At 35.6% G+C, this 19,603-nt stretch overlaps 1 protein-coding gene across 6 annotated transcripts in view; it reads right to left on the minus strand.

The window, feature by feature from the left end:
* LOC100648854 (ABC transporter G family member 22) overlaps positions 1-19,603 on the minus strand; it is a 280,612-nt gene that overhangs the window by 18,159 nt on the left and 242,850 nt on the right. For all 6 annotated transcript variants that reach the window (XM_003394445.4, XM_012320928.3, XM_012320933.3 and 3 more), the window contains 7 exons: positions 18,883-18,983; positions 18,003-18,258; positions 16,692-16,862; positions 14,570-14,691; positions 8,641-8,848; positions 4,084-4,298; positions 41-249 (listed from right to left, as the gene is read on the minus strand). In XM_003394445.4, the coding sequence (XP_003394493.2) occupies positions 41-249; positions 4,084-4,298; positions 8,641-8,848; positions 14,570-14,691; positions 16,692-16,862; positions 18,003-18,258; positions 18,883-18,983 (1,282 nt within the window). The remainder of the gene's footprint in view (positions 1-40; positions 250-4,083; positions 4,299-8,640; positions 8,849-14,569; positions 14,692-16,691; positions 16,863-18,002; positions 18,259-18,882; positions 18,984-19,603) is intronic.

Here is a 19,603-nt window from a genome sequence, read left to right on the forward strand (position 1 = left end):
CGATGTCGTACTGCGTATAGACTTTGAAATCGTTACTTACGTGATCGGCTCGCCGACGCCGAATTCCAGAATCTGCATGTTTTGATAGGCATAGTGCACCATGCTCGCGTATCTGGCCCATGCCAACCATGGCGGAACCGCCGTCGCCAAATAACCGCCAAGTAATTGTGTGGCGAGCGTGTAAAGCGCGGACGCAGTTATACTGACTTGCAGGTCCAGACAACATGCACCAACGAAGAATCCCACGCTCTGAAATCAGAAAACACAGTGGCGTTTCGAATTATTAAAATATAATTCATAACGGTAACTATAACAAACAAACTGTTGAAGTGGTCACCACTTCTACGAAAACTCCACATCGGGTCTTTTTAGTTTTCTCAAGCGCTGAAGCCATCGACAGCATATAGACAAAAGAATAGCAGGAAGGCAGACCATAAATGGTAAACAGGCGACGTTGGCTTCGGGGTTTTTCAGTTATAAGGTAACACTGCTAGCGTGCGGATCAAATTGTATTCCTACTTATTATTACACTTCTCTATTAAATCAAATATATATATTTTGTACCTTACACTTTAACCACGCGTTTTCCCTCGTTATACATCTAATAACCTCAACACAAACCATCTGTGGTGAATATTCTTTCAGAAAGACACGATCAACTGGAAAAATCTAAAAAATACACTGTACCAATCTATGAAATCTTTCGTAGCTTAAAAGTATAATTTTGATGTAACATTGCAACTCGATGAAGTGGAAGGTCAGGTTTATACATAGGAATTGCACGAAGAATTCGAAGAACTTGCTATTGGCAAACTAAAGAATGTAACTTTTGGACGAAAGTAAAACATGAGATTTCTATGCGGAAATCTAAAAATGTACATTCAAAACCGAACTAGAAAATACTAGAATTACAATTAAGAATTTAACAAAACAGAATGACGCTTCTGATTGCGTGTCACATATTTTAACGAATGCAAAAATTATTGTCTTCTTTTATTTTCTCTTTTTATCCTTCAATTCTGAGACGTCCTCGGTTACTCGTTTTAATTTCTCCCTGATCACTTTCTAATATTGATGTAGAAATTTCTAGAAAATTTGCAAGCTTGATTAAGTACGTTATATTATTAAATTTATTAAATATGTAGATGTCTTACAAGAATTTTATTACAAACGCGAAAATCTGTATACAAAATCTTAGAATAATAAATCAGTGGCAGTTTAATCGACGAGTGAAGGAACACGATAAACTGTCGTTTAAGCGATGGTCGATTAGCAATTAAACTTATAGAAATCGAGTCGATCGCGACATTATACACCGGCGTGTTGTGAAACGCACGAGTTACTCATTTCCGTCAATAGGTAGGTGGTTTTGAAAGTAAATCGCGGCCGCCTTTCATGCTACGATGACTTAGTACATTGACCGTAGGTGGACAGTGTCGAGGGCTGGTCGTACGAAGGGAGAGGAAGAGGAGGGGCGGAAAAAAAGGAAACCGCGAAATTCTTGCTGTTTATATTTCTTGTGACTAAAGAAATTTGCCATGATTGCGACAGCATGCTGTCGTTACTCGCACTGTGGTTCTGTCATTGATGCTGCGTTCATTATTCAACGTTACCACGTTCTTTAAATCATTTTCCAATCTCATTTTCTATTTTTCATTGAGTACATCTTTAAATAGGAGAAAAATATTTAAAATATCGTCTTCGCTAAATTTTTCGTTGAAAGTTAAACGTTTCTTTTTTCGTTTATCGAAAAATACACAAATATCTAAAGATTAAAATAGAAGATTAGTAGATTAAAGATCGATGTCTGTATGTTTAGTGAAATTTCGTTTCTGTACGAGAATTGAACAGAGAAATCAAATTTTAGTCGACTTTAATTTTTCTTCTTAGGTTCATGGTGTGCGATTACGAGTTCGTGATTTAATTTTTCGCATAATTTGGGAGATAAAATTATTCCGTGATATCGATAAATGAAAATAAAATAAGTGAGAATGAAGGAAATAAATGAATATTATTAGTTGATAATAACGTTAATAAAAGTATAAAAATGGGGAAGGTTTGTAATTCGTTTTTAGCTATTAATTTACATTCGAACGACACAGTTGTACATTTAGTATCTTCTTTGCAAATTTCTAGTACGCTGCCATTAAATATTCACAAATTATCTCAACATGCATACAACTCGCTTCTGCCCCATTTTCAAGTAAACCAATGTAATCAATTCCATTGAAACGCGTATACAAACATTCGTGTTTCAATTTCATTGTTTGAATCCTATTGAATCAACCTCGTTTCTCTTGAATGAAAAAATAAACCATGTAAATTCGCCTGTAGATACACGATCAACACGAGCCAAACGCTATTACGTTAAACTTTAAATAAAAAGACGTAGATATCCTTGGATCGTATCTTGCTAATCGAGATTTAATGTTTCTCGAATGTCTCGCTGATTTTATACGGGTAAGCTTCTGACTAATAGAAGCTATACGAGAAAATTGTTTGTTTCACCAATCTTACGAGTAGACTACGGATTATTATACAAATTCATACCCTTGAGAATATAATTAAAAAATGAAAGCCCGGTAAAAAATTCTTTTCCTACCAAGTATTATATAAACTACTATACTTTTGCATATTTCGTATATTTCGTACAAGAGATTTCCAAAGGTCCCTATTTTATTAGATCCTATTTAACTTTATTAGTGACACAGTTAGGGTAATTCGGCATAGCTGATGTTTGCTATTCGCTGACGATCTTAAAATCTTTAAAAAGACTTTGCCGATGATCGTATCCTATTGCAAATCGATCTCCGCCACTTTCGTGCAGAATCAACGGCGTGTCACTAAATTCTACTAAATTCCATTTAACAAGGTCATCTCGACGACTATGCACGATTATGTAAGAGTATAAACTTGACAACGTGGCTCTGTCTCAAGTATCAGAGATTCGTGAGTTAAGCGTCCGCTATTCATCGCTTAAAAAGAAAATATTAATATTAGGATTTGTAAAGCGCTGCGCTTGAAATTTCAGTCCTCCCCTCGCTATCAAGCTGTTACATTGCTCGCTTGTTAGACCGTGGTTGGGGTATGCATCGGCAATTTGGTCGCCAAATCAAGCTAAACACATACGATTAATAGAGAGGATACAGCATAGCTCGCTAAGATATGTGACCTTTAAGTCGGGTCATGGAATGGCTTTTGCGGATCATAATTACAATCAGATCATGAGTCAGCTTAGCCTTGAACCGCTTGAACCCCCAAGGACTTTAGCGGATCTGCTTTTCCTATTCAAGCCGGTTAACGGTATTATCACGACTTGTTGGCCACGGCTTCTTCAGTTGATTCATTTTTACGCTCCTATGAGACCATTTAGATCTTCAGCAACTTTTTCTCACGCATCGCTGTACATCTGGTCTTTTCTAATTTTTGATCCGATAAACCGCATACATGTACTGCTGCGAATTCGTCTACCGCTGTTTTGCATATTTTCCTACGCGACGTTAATTCCTTTAGAAATTCTATTGTCAATGATCTGCAAGTCTTTAGGACCCAGCTCCTTTGCCTGCGGCTCTGGCAGTTTACACTCACTGCAATACTTACGTACACTAACGAGACTTGTCTCAGTTTATTCAATAGATATATAGAATTAATAGAATTCTTTATTTCCGCCTAGACTGTCATTCAAGCTACAAGATATAAGAATAGTCAAAATGTACGCTGAACCAGAACCAGAAGACGCAAACTTCCTCGTAAACAAAAATACATACATAATAAATAAGTCATAAAAATAATCATAGTTCGACTCTGTTAGCTATACGTGCAATAAATATTTAACTCGTTAATATGTACGATTCTTATAATCCAAATTAATATCTATTTATGTAAATCTGTATCTCAAATTGCTCATATCATCCTGTATCTTTTTTTCAATATATATATTATAAATATTTGTTCATATTACGCGCGTTCCGTGTAATTTTCCACTTTGGAATTTCCCACAAACGCGACAAAATCCGCAGTCCGCTTATGAGTAAACTTTCCGACTGAGAGAGAATGAGCGAAAAAGATGAAAAAGGATCGTACCTGAGCGACGACGGTGTTGAGTAAGAGGAACGCCAGCAGGGTGACGAAAACTGCCGGACTGTGGAAGCCCAACATCGGGTAACTAATGATATGGTAGACCGCGGGCAACGTAATCGTAAGTGGCAGCTCGCCGACCATTTTCGCCAAGTAATAGGCCGAGAGCCGATACGATCCTGACAGTCGCTCCTTGTTGATCACCTCGCGTTCTGGAGGAACTGAAACAGAATTTCATTCGCGATTAATTCACCTGTATCTGTATAGAGTGTTTCGATAATTACGATACAATCGGCAAGGCAATGGTTTTACGTGAAAAAATAGAATAATTTAGAATAAAATTGTCATACATTGCGTGCTTCGTTTTGGATGGAACAGCATCTGGAAATTTGTTTAGTGCACGCGAACTCGGTTAATCCCGTACTGGGTATGAATGAACAATTAGCAGGAGATTGTCCTGCGTGCAAGAGTAAGCGAAAAACGTGGAATAAAATTGTTCCAATTGGGGCCCTGTTTTCAAGAGTATAGAGTTTCAACATGTTCAATTAAGAATCAGTCTATGTGCAGACCTATCTAAACAAGGTTTCAAATTTAATTTTCTCGCGAACGAAACGTTCCATGAAGAAGCTTTACTAGGAAAATTTACTAAAAAATTTTTACTATATGGTTTCGACGTATTTGGAATGGGAATTTATTTGCAGTGGGAAAGTATTCCTATATCAATCGCATATAGAATACGTCGAAAGGAGTTATAAATATTAGAATCGTTTGTTTTAGTTGTAAGAAAGCTTACAAGAGAGAAGTATAATCGTAATTTAACTAAATTGGGTATACTATTATTATTTCTTTATTTTCCTTTTAAATCTGTAAAGACCATAAACGCTACAACTCCAAGTTCAAGTTCCTGCAATTAGCAGAATCCTAACAACTCTCTGCCAACGTTTTATACAATTGAAACATAGCAGAGAATTCCTTTTCAGAGTAACAAACCGTCAACAACAGATATACAATGTGACGACCGAATCCAAACGAGAAATTCTCGTGAACAAAGGATAGTAAATGATAAAATGGAAAAGTTAGTAGTTTCGTGATTATTTTAGGAGGCGCACAACTTAATCATAGAGCCAGCAGCGATGTCTAGTCGCACGAGTTTGCCATTTTACAGTCATCGTCCCTCATCCTCGAGTAGAAAGTGAAATGGCTACAAGCAGACGATGAAAGCAAACTCGAAAAAGGGATGCCGGCTCGCAGCGAGCTGTAAAACCGATTTTAGCATCCTCTTTGATTCCCTCTCCATTCGAACCTCTTCCATCTCTTGGCTATTCATCTTCCTTTCTCGTTTCTTACTCTTTTCTACGCCTCTTATGCTTTAGTACGTATACTCTTACTATAATCACGAGCTTCTGGCCACAGAATCGAAATTCTGTGCCTTCAACTTACTTAGTCTTCGCCTTTTGGTGCAAAATTTTGGGATTCCTGAAGAAACTGAGTTTCTTTGACGATGGATTGGCCTCTCTTTCTTGTTAAATATAAAGTAGAAAGAAGAAGAAGTAAAGAAGTAGAAGAAGAAGTAATAGAAGCGGCTTCTACAATATTCTCTCATTTTAAGAAAATCTCTTGTAAGTTTGGTCCTTTTTGTGCATATCTTGGACTATTTATGTAGAATTTAGTATTTCTCAGGTTTTCTTTCTTTCTAAACTTTTGCGAGCATAGCATAGTTTTTCGTATATTTTTCTTACATTTTTCATTGTACTTTATAACTTAACTCTCCTAGGATCATTTTTTCTTTCTGAGAAAAAATTGTTTCTTATTGACCACTATAATAGAAATACATTTTTCTTCATTTGGTTGTTTTAATACTTATTGTTTGATTAGACGATAACTTATTAAATAAGTATCTTAGTCATTCATGTCGTACTAGCTATAAAAATTTCTGTGGCTGTTCTGACACCAAAAGTACCAAAGTTTCTCTCCAGCCTTTTCAGTTTTGCACTATATACATTCGAAACGACCATTGAACATTGGTCTCTCCTCGCCATGAACACGAGAAAACACTCGACTTCCCTCGAGATCAGATAGATACCAATGCGGACGACAATATTCAACGATAAAAGAACTTTAGCAAACTTGCCTTCGGACGATTTTGACTTAACCAAGTTTTCTAGTATTGTTCAGCGATATCTGTCCAATATTTTCTACTTCCATTTACTATAGGTTTTCCAACGTAGAAGGGTCATGTCGCTTTTGCGAATGGAACTTTCTGGCAGAAAAATGAAAAAGTACAACGAATCGAATAAATTGAAGGGCTTATAATAACAACGATCCTGGTCAATCCTTATCTCTTTGTAGAGCAATAAAAAGTACTTCAGTATAATATATATTTATATATAATTATATATGTATTTTTTTGAACCTCTGTTCACCAGATACAAATTTGTCTGAAAAGAATATCCATTCTACGTGTCCCATTTGAAATTTTACATGCAATTATCTCTCTATTGTTATTCAATATTATCATCGTCAATATATCTGTTATCATTATTGTTGGTGCTATTATTATCATTGTGGTATTGCGTTATTTGTTATTTAAAAAAGTATTTCAAACAGAACTTACATTATTTCGACTATAATAATAAATGACCTCGAATAACCTTGGAAGACCACCATATTATAGGTTGATAAATTTGTTACGGAACGGGTTACACGACTACCTAAGTGAAAACATATAGTTCCATTAAAAAAGAAAAAGCAAGGATCGCCTTGAAATATCAGAGGCCCATTTAGACAAGATTCGTGACCATTACGAGATATTCCCCTCGGAATTAGACAAATTCTGCTTGAAAAATTTGTTTCAATCGCATACTTTAAATGGGACACCGGTATAAATAGACTTCTACGGAATATTTAATTCTTACAACAGGCGATAAATGTTAATGATTTACGCAAAAGTCAGAATAAAAGTTAAAGTGCTCTAAGATTAAGTGACTCATCCCAAAGTTTTGTGATAACGATTAGCCGGCAATTAGCCAACGATAAGGATGAAGTGTTCCAACAGCTGATTATTTAACCCTCATCCGTCCCTCGTGTCAAGTTTGACACACTTTTCCGGCCAAAGATTATAATATTCGGCCATTTATAGAACAATTTGTCCGAAACCTTCTCACTCTAATTCTCTTTCTATATTCTTTGCGACGAATATGCGAAGGAATCCCGATAAAAAAATTTTCAAAATTAATTAATTATCTCTCCGTTTCACTCACTTTTTTTACCATTGTGTCGAATCGACACCGAGGGACTCGCGTAAAGACGAGAATTCGAGGGACGGTCGAGGGTTAAGGAATTGAAAGCTTCAACAAGGACAGAGAGTTTCGTTACGACCATCACAGTTTCTTCTAGTAGAAAATTTCTATGCCGTTTCAAAGACAGGCTGACCGTCTGAAATTCGTCACGGCCGTTTCGAGCTTTGGTACCGGGTACGACAAAAGGGCCTCAATTGCCGTGCCGGATGATAAGTGGGTCACGGCACGACCTACATACTAACGTCTTGATTGACCGTTCCTCTGGTCCTTTGCAATTCTTTGCAATAAAAAAAAACGCGCGTTCGACTGAATGGCCGATTCAGAGCGTCACGTCGTCGCCGCTCAATTAACCAATCTACCTCATATCTGAGACTCTCCGCGTTGTTGCGCAACTGCCTCCACTTGTCCATCACCACCTGAGAACTTTCCATCGTCGAGCTTCGATCGTCGTCTTACTTCTCTTTCCTTTCGTAAATGTTCAGGAACGTTTTTCGACTAGTTGATTGGATGGCAGGAAATTTCCAAGAGAAAACTCTTGGGAATAGGTAAGGGAGAAATTAAGGAGTTGTTGACAGACTTGGGTCGAAACTTCTGCAAGTATTTGTACAGAATGTTCGAGTTGGTTAGTAGGTTCTAACGTGTAGTGAAAATTAAAGAGTTCGTAAGACGTGGCGGAATTAGTTGATAAGTTGTGGTACTTGCTTTTTTGTCTGCCAGCAATTAGAAAATTCAATTCCACGCTTCAGTGTTCTTTTTCCGCAAATTTTTCTCCTATTACTTATCTGAAGCTCGTACGATCGCTTGGATAGCTTGGATTTTTCCAATTAATTCATCGCCGGTTTGCTTATTTATACATTGTAAGGACGTTGGTATTTGTTGGCCAGAAACTTGAAGAAATTAGGAGTTTTTGGTGCTTGAAAAATCTGTAGGAATTTCACATGCACAGACTGTGTGTAGATAAACAAATGAGGTGAGAATGAGTAAACGTACGAACAAACTGAGAATATAAGTAGACAAATCAAAGATATAAACGACAATAAGTATATAAACGACAAATTATTGGAAATATCTTTGCAACGATAGTAGGTATAATTGCCAAATAATCTGCAAATACTTTCTGTTGTAAAATAAAAATTGCGCGAGTATTTCGTATTTTCCGATGAATTATACTTCTTCGTTAAATTGGATTAAATTTCTTAAAACTGTGGTCCGCTAAATTGCTAAAATTGGACAAGTAAATATAGAAGGAGAATGAAAGACTTACAACTGGAGAGTGCACCAAAGTGCGCGAAGAGCATCCAGTACGTGGTGCTGAAGAACATCCAGCCTTGGATATCATGAAGTGCCGCTTCTGTTCTGGGAAGCCTTAGCCACAACAGTCCAGCGAGTAAGCCGAGAGCTATCGTTTGCAGCCAATTCAGACGAGACAGCATTCGTGGCCGTGCCTCTTGAAAGTTTCTTTCTGATAATACCTGAAATCATCAATCATAATCTTGCGTTATGTATATGTATATCTGACACGTGTTTCATCTTGTATCTAGAGAATTATATATCTTTTGCTTGTATTTGAATGTAACAAGTGTTGAGAATATGTAAACCAGTGAATTCTATGTTATTTCTAAATGAATGTTCATAGTAATAGAAATTTTATTTAAAATCCAGTGGAACTCTATGTAATTTGCGAATGTTCATATAGTAATAGAAAAGTTGAGAACTTTTTTTTTTTTTTTAGATATGACATCTTCATAAATTACTTTATTCTATTACACCTACTATTACCTTCATTTACACTTATTTCTACACTTTAATTTACTTTATAAATATGGACATTAAAATAATGCAACGCGAATAGAAATTTATCATAACTTGACGATTGCTTTCAATCTTTTTATATTTGAACTATCGAATGAATCGATTAAAATTTCGCACGTGCCTGTGTGTGTATTACTACAGAGAAATTCTATGAAAAGAAAATTGGTCGATACGAACACTGTTTACCAAAAATCGTAAAATAAAATCATTTTACAGTCATCCTCGTAACATCGTGCAACACGTACAAATAGTAAACTTGAGCATAAAATTAAACCAACAATGGCCACGACTTGATCATTACAAAAAATTTCTTTCAAATTACGAACATGTATGAAGAAACTGACTTTTTGATAGGTTCCAAGAATATGTAATTAATCAGAGGCTGATGGAGGTACTGTCATAAAAATCGAAGGAGTTGGACGACTGAAATGCAGATACACAACTTGGTTATTAATCTACGTGCTCGGAACGATATGAACACTGCCCCCGTGCGCGACAATGTCACAATGCAAGGTTGCTCAGCTACACCTCTTTGGTGCAGCTCAATTATATCAGCGGCCGTGAGGAAATAGAACGCAAAGTTTCACAATGCTGGTTTCGAAGGTCTCTTTAAATTACAACTATAGTACGCGAGCAACTTCACCATATGACGAGCAGGTTATCGTTAATTACTCAATTAGCAGGCAAATCGATCGCAGCCATCGATCTAAGCAACGTACGTGTGCTTGTATACTTAGTCAGGCTGGATTTCATTTAAATTCAAATGGCTAACTTAAAATTATCTGTAACGTAATCTAGCTGTCTATTATATCTGAATTTTGTTGATTTATTGCATTGCAAAATAAATACGGCCTGGTTTTATGCTTACTACAAGATACGCGTGTCTAAAGACAAGGCCAATTTATACTACGACCTGATACATTTATGTTTCAAGTTGAACCTTTTCAGATAGTTGAGAAATACGTATAATAGAATTTTTTGACAAGTGACAGTGTTTTTCATACAGTTACTATATATATATATATATATATATTATTTTCATATTGAAAAATTGCAAAACAAAATATAAACCTTTGAAAACGTTTTTAAATTTCAATCAGCGTTTTCTAAGCAATTAAAAACATATTTGAACATTACATACTGGCGAATAGGATTTTACTGAAATCTCTTTTTGTAAGATTAATTAGGAAACAGAATCCCATGAAATTTTTTGATTTTATTAATCGACGATCCGATAAAGATGGAACATTTAAACATAAGTTACACGTGATATAAAATATACCAATATAATAAATTACTACCTAAATCTGAAATTTCTGCCTCAACATAATTTTTTATACATTTCAAACCAAATGACATGTAACGCAGCCTATATCATCTACCTAAAAACAAAATAATCTCACGAGATCGTTTCACGCTGTACGTAATATCATTTCAATTAATTATTTACCATAAAAGTTAGTTCCTTAAAAGATATCAATTTTCTTAAGAAACATTTTCCTCCATTTTCTACTATTTATCGTAAAACGTTCTCTAAATCGTAACATCGCAATCTCAACACGCAAGTGACACGGAATATAAAAAGAGGGGCGGGACTTTCTCTATCGTGAATCGAGCTGAAAACACAGCTGCGCGAAGAATAGTTGAATCGGGTAAAAGTGATGCAAGTGGCGAGATGCGTTTGCACAAAGCACGCCACAACGAACAGACATACCGGTCGTCGTAATTATCCGGATATGGCGAATCGCGTAAACGCGACCTAGTTCTCTTTTCTGCGTTGCTCGATCCTCTTTAGCGAGCCGATTCTCTTTCTTTTATCTTCTTGCTCGTCTCACTTCCAGATCTCCGGCTTTTCCAATTCACGGCACCCACGCACTTTCTTCAGGAATCGCTCGATTTCTTCAGGGTGAACGAATTTCTTCTCGACCGTCACTCTGACGAGAAGACGTAATTTGATGTTAGATCCAAGCTTTTCCGATCGACGAGACGCTCGTTGGGAAATTTTATGGAGGATGAAGATTTCTTCGAGGCGAATGAATTTCTTTTCGATTATATATTTGATAATAAGGTACAGTCTAGAGTTTCAGCGAGGTCAAGTGAAATAATCGATTGAATTTGGTAAGATTCTCATTTCTATTGAGATTCGATTAGCGATTGTTAAGTGAGTTAGTGAATTTTTGATCGATTTTCATAGCGGACAAATATAGTTTGGTAAATATCACTTTCGTTCTGAGAAATTCGTTGCTTATTTATTATTAAGATAATTAATTAAGATTAACATTCGATTTGTTAATTATTAAGATTCTCTTCTTATTTCCTTTCCACGAAAATATATGATTTATATTGTCCTGAAACATTTAGTAAAGTTTAGATTGTACGACTAATTTAAAAGCTTATTTAGGGTAATTTTCCTGATAATTTCGATGCAAAACTATTTCAGCAGATGTAGACTCTTCAGAAGAATAGTTGATCACATAGATCATCTGCTGTTGCTTGCAGATTTCTTCGTAATTTTACTAAACTACAGTTTTGGTGTTTCAACGAATGAAGTGGTTCAGCACAATTTAATAAAACTCTATTTGAAATAAGATCGATGAAAACGAGTATCATATTGACACTATTACATTATGTTCGTATCATTTATTCTCTGCTACAATTCGTACACGCGTCATTATATTTCACTTTTCAAGACGATCCCCCCAAGCTTTGTATCTTATCTGAAACCTGTTTCGAAACTTGTACTTCCCTTTCGGAACATATATCACGATTTACGATAAACAATTTAAAAATTAAGGTATATTTTGAGCTCCTTTAATCACACACGCTTCCAATATCTTTTTTTCATTATTCTCATTTAGTCCTTGATATCCAAAGAAACATATTGTTCGGAAAATTGTTGCCAATCTCAAAAATGATTGGATGAGGCGTAATAGGTGAAAGATTGTGTGCCAGAGGATTAAACGGAAGAAATAGCAGCAGCACCTTCAATGTTATCTGGAACGACTATGCTACAGCTATAGCCAGATAAACGTCGAGGACTCGCGATACGAATTTAACGCTCGCATTAAACTCGAATCCTGATGTCATTTCCATTTGCCTCCCTATTATCCCCTGCATACCAGGCCACTCATCTAAATTTTCATATTGCTATTGCATGCTCTATTAACCGTGCAATGCAATCGAACTTTTTGATCTCTCCTTCAAACGACGACGACGACGACGACGACGACGACAACGACGACCGCTTCTCTTTGCTTGCGTTAAGGCCAATTCGAGCCGAGCGTTGCGTTTCCGAGGAAATCAACGCCATTGCCCTACATAATTCTCAACGTTGGCGGTTTGCTTCGTGGAATGTAGTCGGATATTTTTCATTTCACCAAGAAAATTTCTCTCCCTATTCTCCTTACTATTGTTCCGATTGACACTTATCGCTACTTCATTTCAATAAACCTTCTTCGTACTAGAGACACTGGCATTGGTATTTGCTATTTTTAATCTTCCGAGAATTCTTTTGTATATTGTTTGCACTTTTCTTATTGTTGTTTATCGAGATTTACGTGCGGCGATTTATTCCACGGATAAACACTCTTTATATTAGTAGCATTTATTGGTATCTACGATGTTTGATCTTATGACGAAAATTTCTATGTATTTTCTTTTTTTTTCTTTAATTTTCATTATTTCTTTCTTTGTAAACATTTTCGTAGCAGGCATTGGTATTTCTTAATAATTTTTTACTTCGCAATAAAAATGTCTGTTCCTAGTGCTTTTGTCGTTCTTTAATCATTGGTTCGGATTTATTACCATTTATTGCGGATATAAAAATTCCAAGGTGTTAGAATCGATTGGTAATTTTTCGTTTCTGTCACGCTGAATATTCTCCTTCTTCTTCGTGTTATCCCTCTTATCCTTATTGATAATTCAGATTTATTGTAATTTATTTCACGCATAAAGATCTTTCGTATTTGTCATGCATTTATAAACAGAGATGTTCTCTGTAAGAAAATATTCATATGCGTTCGAGTTTGTACTTGGACACTGACATTCATCAAAAATTATATTCTCCATAGTGTAATGGTCAGAATCGTCGATCAGAAATCTAACAGAAGAATTATTATTAATAATTCAATATTAATAAACAATTCAATATGAAAAGTAAACGTCTCGTTTGGAAGGCAAGTGTTACAAAGTATTTTTAGAGTAAGAAATCTATAAAATCCTTCTCTTCATTTAAGAGTATAAGAAGCTGACCTCTTGCTGAATTTTGATAGTACGTCTGCTGCATAGATAGCACTAGAGAGTTAAGGTTACGTGGACGGAAGGGAAATATTCAAGATGGCACGCTGTAACGCAACGCGGCAAGGGAAGTGAAATCAGAAAGTTAACGAGAACCGGAGCATCATGCGGGACGATCTCATGACGATTCTGTTTTCAATTGCTAAACTGACGTCACTTCTTCTCGGGAAATAACGGAACCGAGTCCGGTTCATTTCGTTCCCTAACGATACGCCTCTTTGGCCTTCTGAACTGTATAAACTTTGCCATTCTGCACATTCAGTTATTCAACCTTTATGGCTTTTCTAATTGAAAATTACCTCTGATATAACAGAATGTAGTAGGAATATTTATCTGTACATATATCTTGAACGTATCTATTAATGTTAAAGATAACAATTTTTAACAAAAACTGTATATACTGTACAAATTTGTTCTTCGTTGTTTTTGTACAGTACAATACATTATTTTGTGTTTAAAGGTAATTGAGAATTATCAAATTAATTTGCATATTCAATGAATTTTTGTCCAACCTCTCAGCCATTTCTTAACAATCTCTGATATATTAATAATATTTGAGGTATCATAAACAATTATTCTTTTCTACTTAATGTCCCCTACTGAAAGTAAAACTTGTAGATGTTTAACAGATCAATGTTCCCTGATAATTGTAGAATTTCTACATCTTAAATACATCAGTGTTCTCTATTAATTGTAGCAATCATGTTAATATTAAACATGTTAATATCAAAGACTTAAGACTTTTTGTAAAAGAATTTTGTATCTCTGTTTGCTTCTTTTATTATCTTTCAAATAAAATAAATTTTTAAATGAAATTATATTTTTCCTATTTTTCAGCCAAATAATTTGTATTTAATCTAAGATTATTGAAATAATATCTTGCAGGGATGGATACAAATTTAAGAAATTAGAATCGGTCAATCTTTGAAAAATTCCTCCTTTCTTTTCCCTCTTATATTTCATTGATTTCTCGTGACAAAGGCACCAATATCTATATCTGTACTATAGCTACATGTTGCATGAACATTGAGTGCAGCGCAGTTTCAACGCCTAACCGCTGGAAACGTCTGCAAAGTGGTACTCACTTTAAATTGCGACCAGAAACTGGTGGGCCACTGCCAGGCATAGTCGTCGTCCGCAGAACTGGCACTGCTGCTGGCATGGCTTTGTGTGTCCAACCACAGCGTACGACCTTCGTCTTCTTTCACTGTAAATCATCGACACAATGAAAGGGCTAGAGAAACTTTGTTCATTTTTCGAACTTTGTCATTTCAAACTGTGGCACGAAAAGAGAGAAATACCAAAAAATCAAAAACAGGATACTTTTTAATCTTAACGCAAAACTCAAATTTTGGTATTTCAATCTTGCTCATATTTCAACAAATAAGAAGATTTTCAACGTTTTAAGAAAGTGTCCGTTATAAAATTGGAATGATTGGAATAAGCAAAACACCTCTAAGCAAAAGATACGTTATATAAATCAAAATAGCGAGATTCAAGTACGTGCTATGCAAATTAAATCCTTCAAAATTCTTACAGTTTCTCTTCATTTAACTAATTTTAAGATTTCTCCGATGAAAAAGCGATTTAAAATTTTTAACAATTAAAAAAGAAAAAATTAGACTACACTAAGATCGTCAAACACGAATATTGTACGAATCAAAGATCGAACGTAGTTATAAAAGTTAGAGTTATACAAATTCCTGCGGTTTCTCTTCGTACTGTCAATTAAAATTTCTCTAATCATAAAGTGGCCTAATTAAAAAAATGACACGAACTAAAATCGTAAAACTTGAATATTCACATAAATCAATCGATCGAATCGAGCACCGAGAGTTATACGAATTTCTACGATTTTTCTTCGTATTACGATCACGATACACATAAACTACAAAATAGAGAGATCAGAAACGTCGAACAATTATTATTGGCGAGTCGAATCGATCAGTTTTCTCTCGACTCGCAGTATTCCTTTAGGCGATCGTTCGACCTTTGATTGCTCGCGAAGGGGGAAACGAAAGAATCATCCCCTCGGCCCGACATACTTCTCCGCCGCGAAAAATCCCCGTGTTATTGCTAGACAGTCCATTTATAAACCGTTAATCAATCGACGCCGGAGGAAATATTCGGCCGAGCGAGATACCCGTATCTCGACGAATGATTACTGACTACAATGATCCGCATTCATCGTCCAATCGAACGATTCTTACGAACGTACGTTTGTTCAACGATGAATAGACCTGGAAAATAATCCTCCCGCGAGATCCAACCGCGTTTATACTCGTTCGAATTTGGATAGAATTTAGATATCGTGGTAGGTCACGTGTCTGCAGATTTGTTGATAGTTACACTGTCGTTGTTTATGCAGTTTAAACTGTACAATTGTACAGAATGTATATTCTGTACAAATGTGTGTATATAAAGAATCAAAAATATTTGTATTTAGTAAGCGAAATAAATTGTGTCATTTTGGTTCTGTTCAAGAAAATATAATTTTGTATAAACGTACACGATGATTTTGTCGAATTTTCTTGTTTCGTGTGAAACAAATTGTTCGTATATATAAAGACCATTTTCTATTTTTGGTAAATGTTTTAATACATGTTTGTAATATTATTCGCAATAGTAGAAGTATTTGAAGATTAGCATTCGAGGTTCTAGCAGTTTCTTAAGGCCTGTATATTTATTCCTTTATATTATAATTCTTTAAGTGAGCTTTTTGAATGGAAGAAAGCTTCTAAATTTCAAACACTTCATAAAATCTTAATATTCATCTCCTTACAAGTCTCCCCTCTCCGAAATATAAAACTACAATTTCTAGCCAAACGCAATATAAAACAAACTATTTGAAACCAAACACAATATAAAACCATATATATTCATCTCCTTAGAAATTCCAAAGGAAATACAATATTTGACAACAGAAGGAAACAATATTCGACTCCTTTATAGCCTTAAAATCCAAAACAATTAGAAATCCTCTTGAATACTTAAATCCTTAACTCGTGGCAAGCATTGGCTCGAAAAATCGATCGAATCTCGCAGACACGTTGACCCACAAACAGCGGCCGGAGCCACCGGTGAACACGATCTTTGAGTTTTAAGCGGCTGAACCGGAACCGCAACTATTCTAGCCCGATATATCCGCGATAGTCCCTAGGCGTGCATACAGCCGACACCATGGACCGGTCGTGCACTATGCAATACCGTTGTGGCTGATGTGGTGTTCGTGATAATGGATCAGATGGTCGCAAAGCGGATGCTGGCTTGGATTGTACTCCGGACGAAGTTCCGGCGGGCAGTCAGGTCCCTGTCTCGTGTTCCTCGCCGCGGCCACGATGCGCTCGCGAACCTCTTCTGGCCCCTTTATTTGCTCCACTGTTAACAATCCAAAATGGAACATTGAAATTGGACATAAGCACGAAACGCTTAACTTTAATTGTTATTAGCGAGTTAAGACTGTCTTGGGTAATTGCACAACCTGATTTGCTACTACGGTAAAGGGAATTTTCACGAGGATGACGAGATAGTGGTTGCTTTGACTGGAAGTTTAGAGCAGTTCGAGCAACCGCTGCTTTTGGACTAGATATTGAATATTTATGTTGGGTTAAAGACGTTAGACATTAAATGAAATATTCGTATCCTTAAACAATTTTCCTCTGGGTGATTAGAATTGCCAGGTTTGGCGTTACATATTGAATATTCATATTGGGTTTAGATTTCAAATATGACATTACCTCTTCGCAGAAGTTTTCTCTGAGCGAATAGAGTGGCCACTGATTTTGAGTTAAATATTGAATATTTATATCGAGTTGAAGATGTAAAAGTATGGTATTAAATAAGGCATTAATCTCGTCACAGAATTTTTCTCTAATTCGAGGATGAATCTGAAGGATACGGTAGATATCTTTATGAATAAATATATTCCGGAATAAATAATCCTTTGATGAATTAATTACCTCTAAATAATTACCTTTACCTCTAAATAATTACCTTGGTCTTGATAATTTGTTCGATAAGGAGTTAAATTTATTTCAGCCGGATTTGGGAAAAAATAATGTATAGGATTTACGAATTAGTATAATAATAATACCAATAGTCACTTATCAACTTTCTTCTATCGCGACCTTCTTTCAACGTGTACAGTGATTTTTTTTTATTTTATACTTCTATATTCCAATCATGTTTATAAGTCTATTCATTTAAACAGAAGGCTCTTATTCTTAGTTTACTTAGGAATTAATATTCAGTTCTGTCACGTGGTTTTATTAATTCCATAATATTCAGTTTTAACATTTCTGAGTCTAAGTTTATGAAATTATTCTTTCGTCTCTCTAATTTGTATAATGAACGTCTACGTTGTATTTTATCAAAGCAACGTACAAGTTACTTTACTTCCTTGTATCTTATCAGAACAATATTTACCTCACTTTAATAATACACAATAATTGTATATCTATTTGCATGATGTTAACATGTTATTTATCGTTTGTTCTTTCATGAACAAGAAGTACTCACGTATAAAATCGGCAGGGTTATAGTGTGGCAGTAGCGTGAGTCCAATCGTAGAGAAAAACCTGCCAATGTTCGTTGTAGGGCCATAATATGCCACCTGGCCACGACTCAACAGCAGGATCTTGCTGAAACTGTGGAACATCCTGGAACTGGGCTGATGCACTGTTACCACGATGCTCTTGCCTTCTTGTTCAGCGTATTTCTTCAATCGTGAAATCAGTCCTTGTGCCGAATGCGAGTCCAGTCCGCTCGTTGGTTCCTGGATGATCGTATTATTAATTACTTTACTTTCTACTTGTATTGTGCAATGGTATAGGAGTCAAGGATCTTCAGAATCGTTATTTTTTTTTATTTTTATCCTTTCTAGCAAAGCGTTGTCCCTTTAGAATTTTGAGTACTTTTGTCATCGAAGTTAAATTGTAATTACTGGCAAAAGTAATTGAAGAATATATAATATAGCAGTTTTTAATTGTGAGATATTTTGAAGTTTTCTAGATAATTTATAGCTTTGAAATTTATTTAAGAACCGTAAAAAATATGCAGTCTTTGAATATTTTAGGAAAATGAAACTTTGTGAAATAACTTGCTCGAGATAATCCATTTCCAATAACTTCAAAAATAATCAATAATCAATAATCAATATCTAAAAAATAATCAAGCATACTGCGATGATAGTAAAGCTTCTAAAGTAGACAAAAATACGAAACCTTGTGGAATATCGATGGCAAGGAAAATTCTACAGAAAATTACCACCACTAAAGTATTTTTAAAGAAGATTGTTACTAATAAATCGTTTCAAAGGAAATGAGCAAAAAATAATTCTAAAGAAGTTGCATAGAAAATCCTCATTCCTCTCTATTATCAGCAACATTAAGAAGCTTACGTCGAGCAACATGAGCGAGGGATTGGTGAGAAGTTCGCAGGCTATGCTCGTCCTCTTCTTCTCGCCGCCGGACAGTCCTCGTTTCGTATAATCCCCGATAACTAAAGAACAGAAAGCGAAAAATAAAAATGAAGAACGCAGTTACACGGCTGTCTATATAATAGGGCGAACCTTTTGGCTCGCCATTATCTCGCGTTGGTAATTAATTAACACTAATTGGCGGACGTATCCTCGATCTTCCGGCGACTAAGGTGGATACCTTAATTCACGCGGAAAGACACGACGATGATGGGCGCCGTGGTTAAAAATACACCGCTGAAAATACGTAATTGGGATGCAAGACGCGCGATACATATTCCGCGAACTTAATCTCCTCTGCACACGGTGTCTTTGAACTTTGTTGAATTTTTTTTACAAGCCAAACTGATCAACTTGGTAATTTGTCAAGTTTCGTTGCATAAATGTAAGCGATTAATTCTTAAAAGAATAATTTAGTTTTGTATGCTGGTTTACAGCAAGAAGATGGCACGAATGATAGCCAATTTTAAGGCAACTCTAAAACGTAATGTGTGTAACATCGTTACTTCTCTACACATTTCAATTTGCGGAGTCGGCCAACGTGACTGCTGAATGGTTCATGTTGTACAACTTGAGTATCGTAGTTTAGAGGCATATCGAACCGGAGAAGATAGAATGTATGAATAGTAGAGTGGATGTTAGT

This window comes from Bombus terrestris, chromosome 3 (assembly GCF_910591885.1).
Source record: "Bombus terrestris chromosome 3, iyBomTerr1.2, whole genome shotgun sequence".
NCBI lineage: Eukaryota > Metazoa > Arthropoda > Insecta > Hymenoptera > Apidae > Bombus > Bombus terrestris.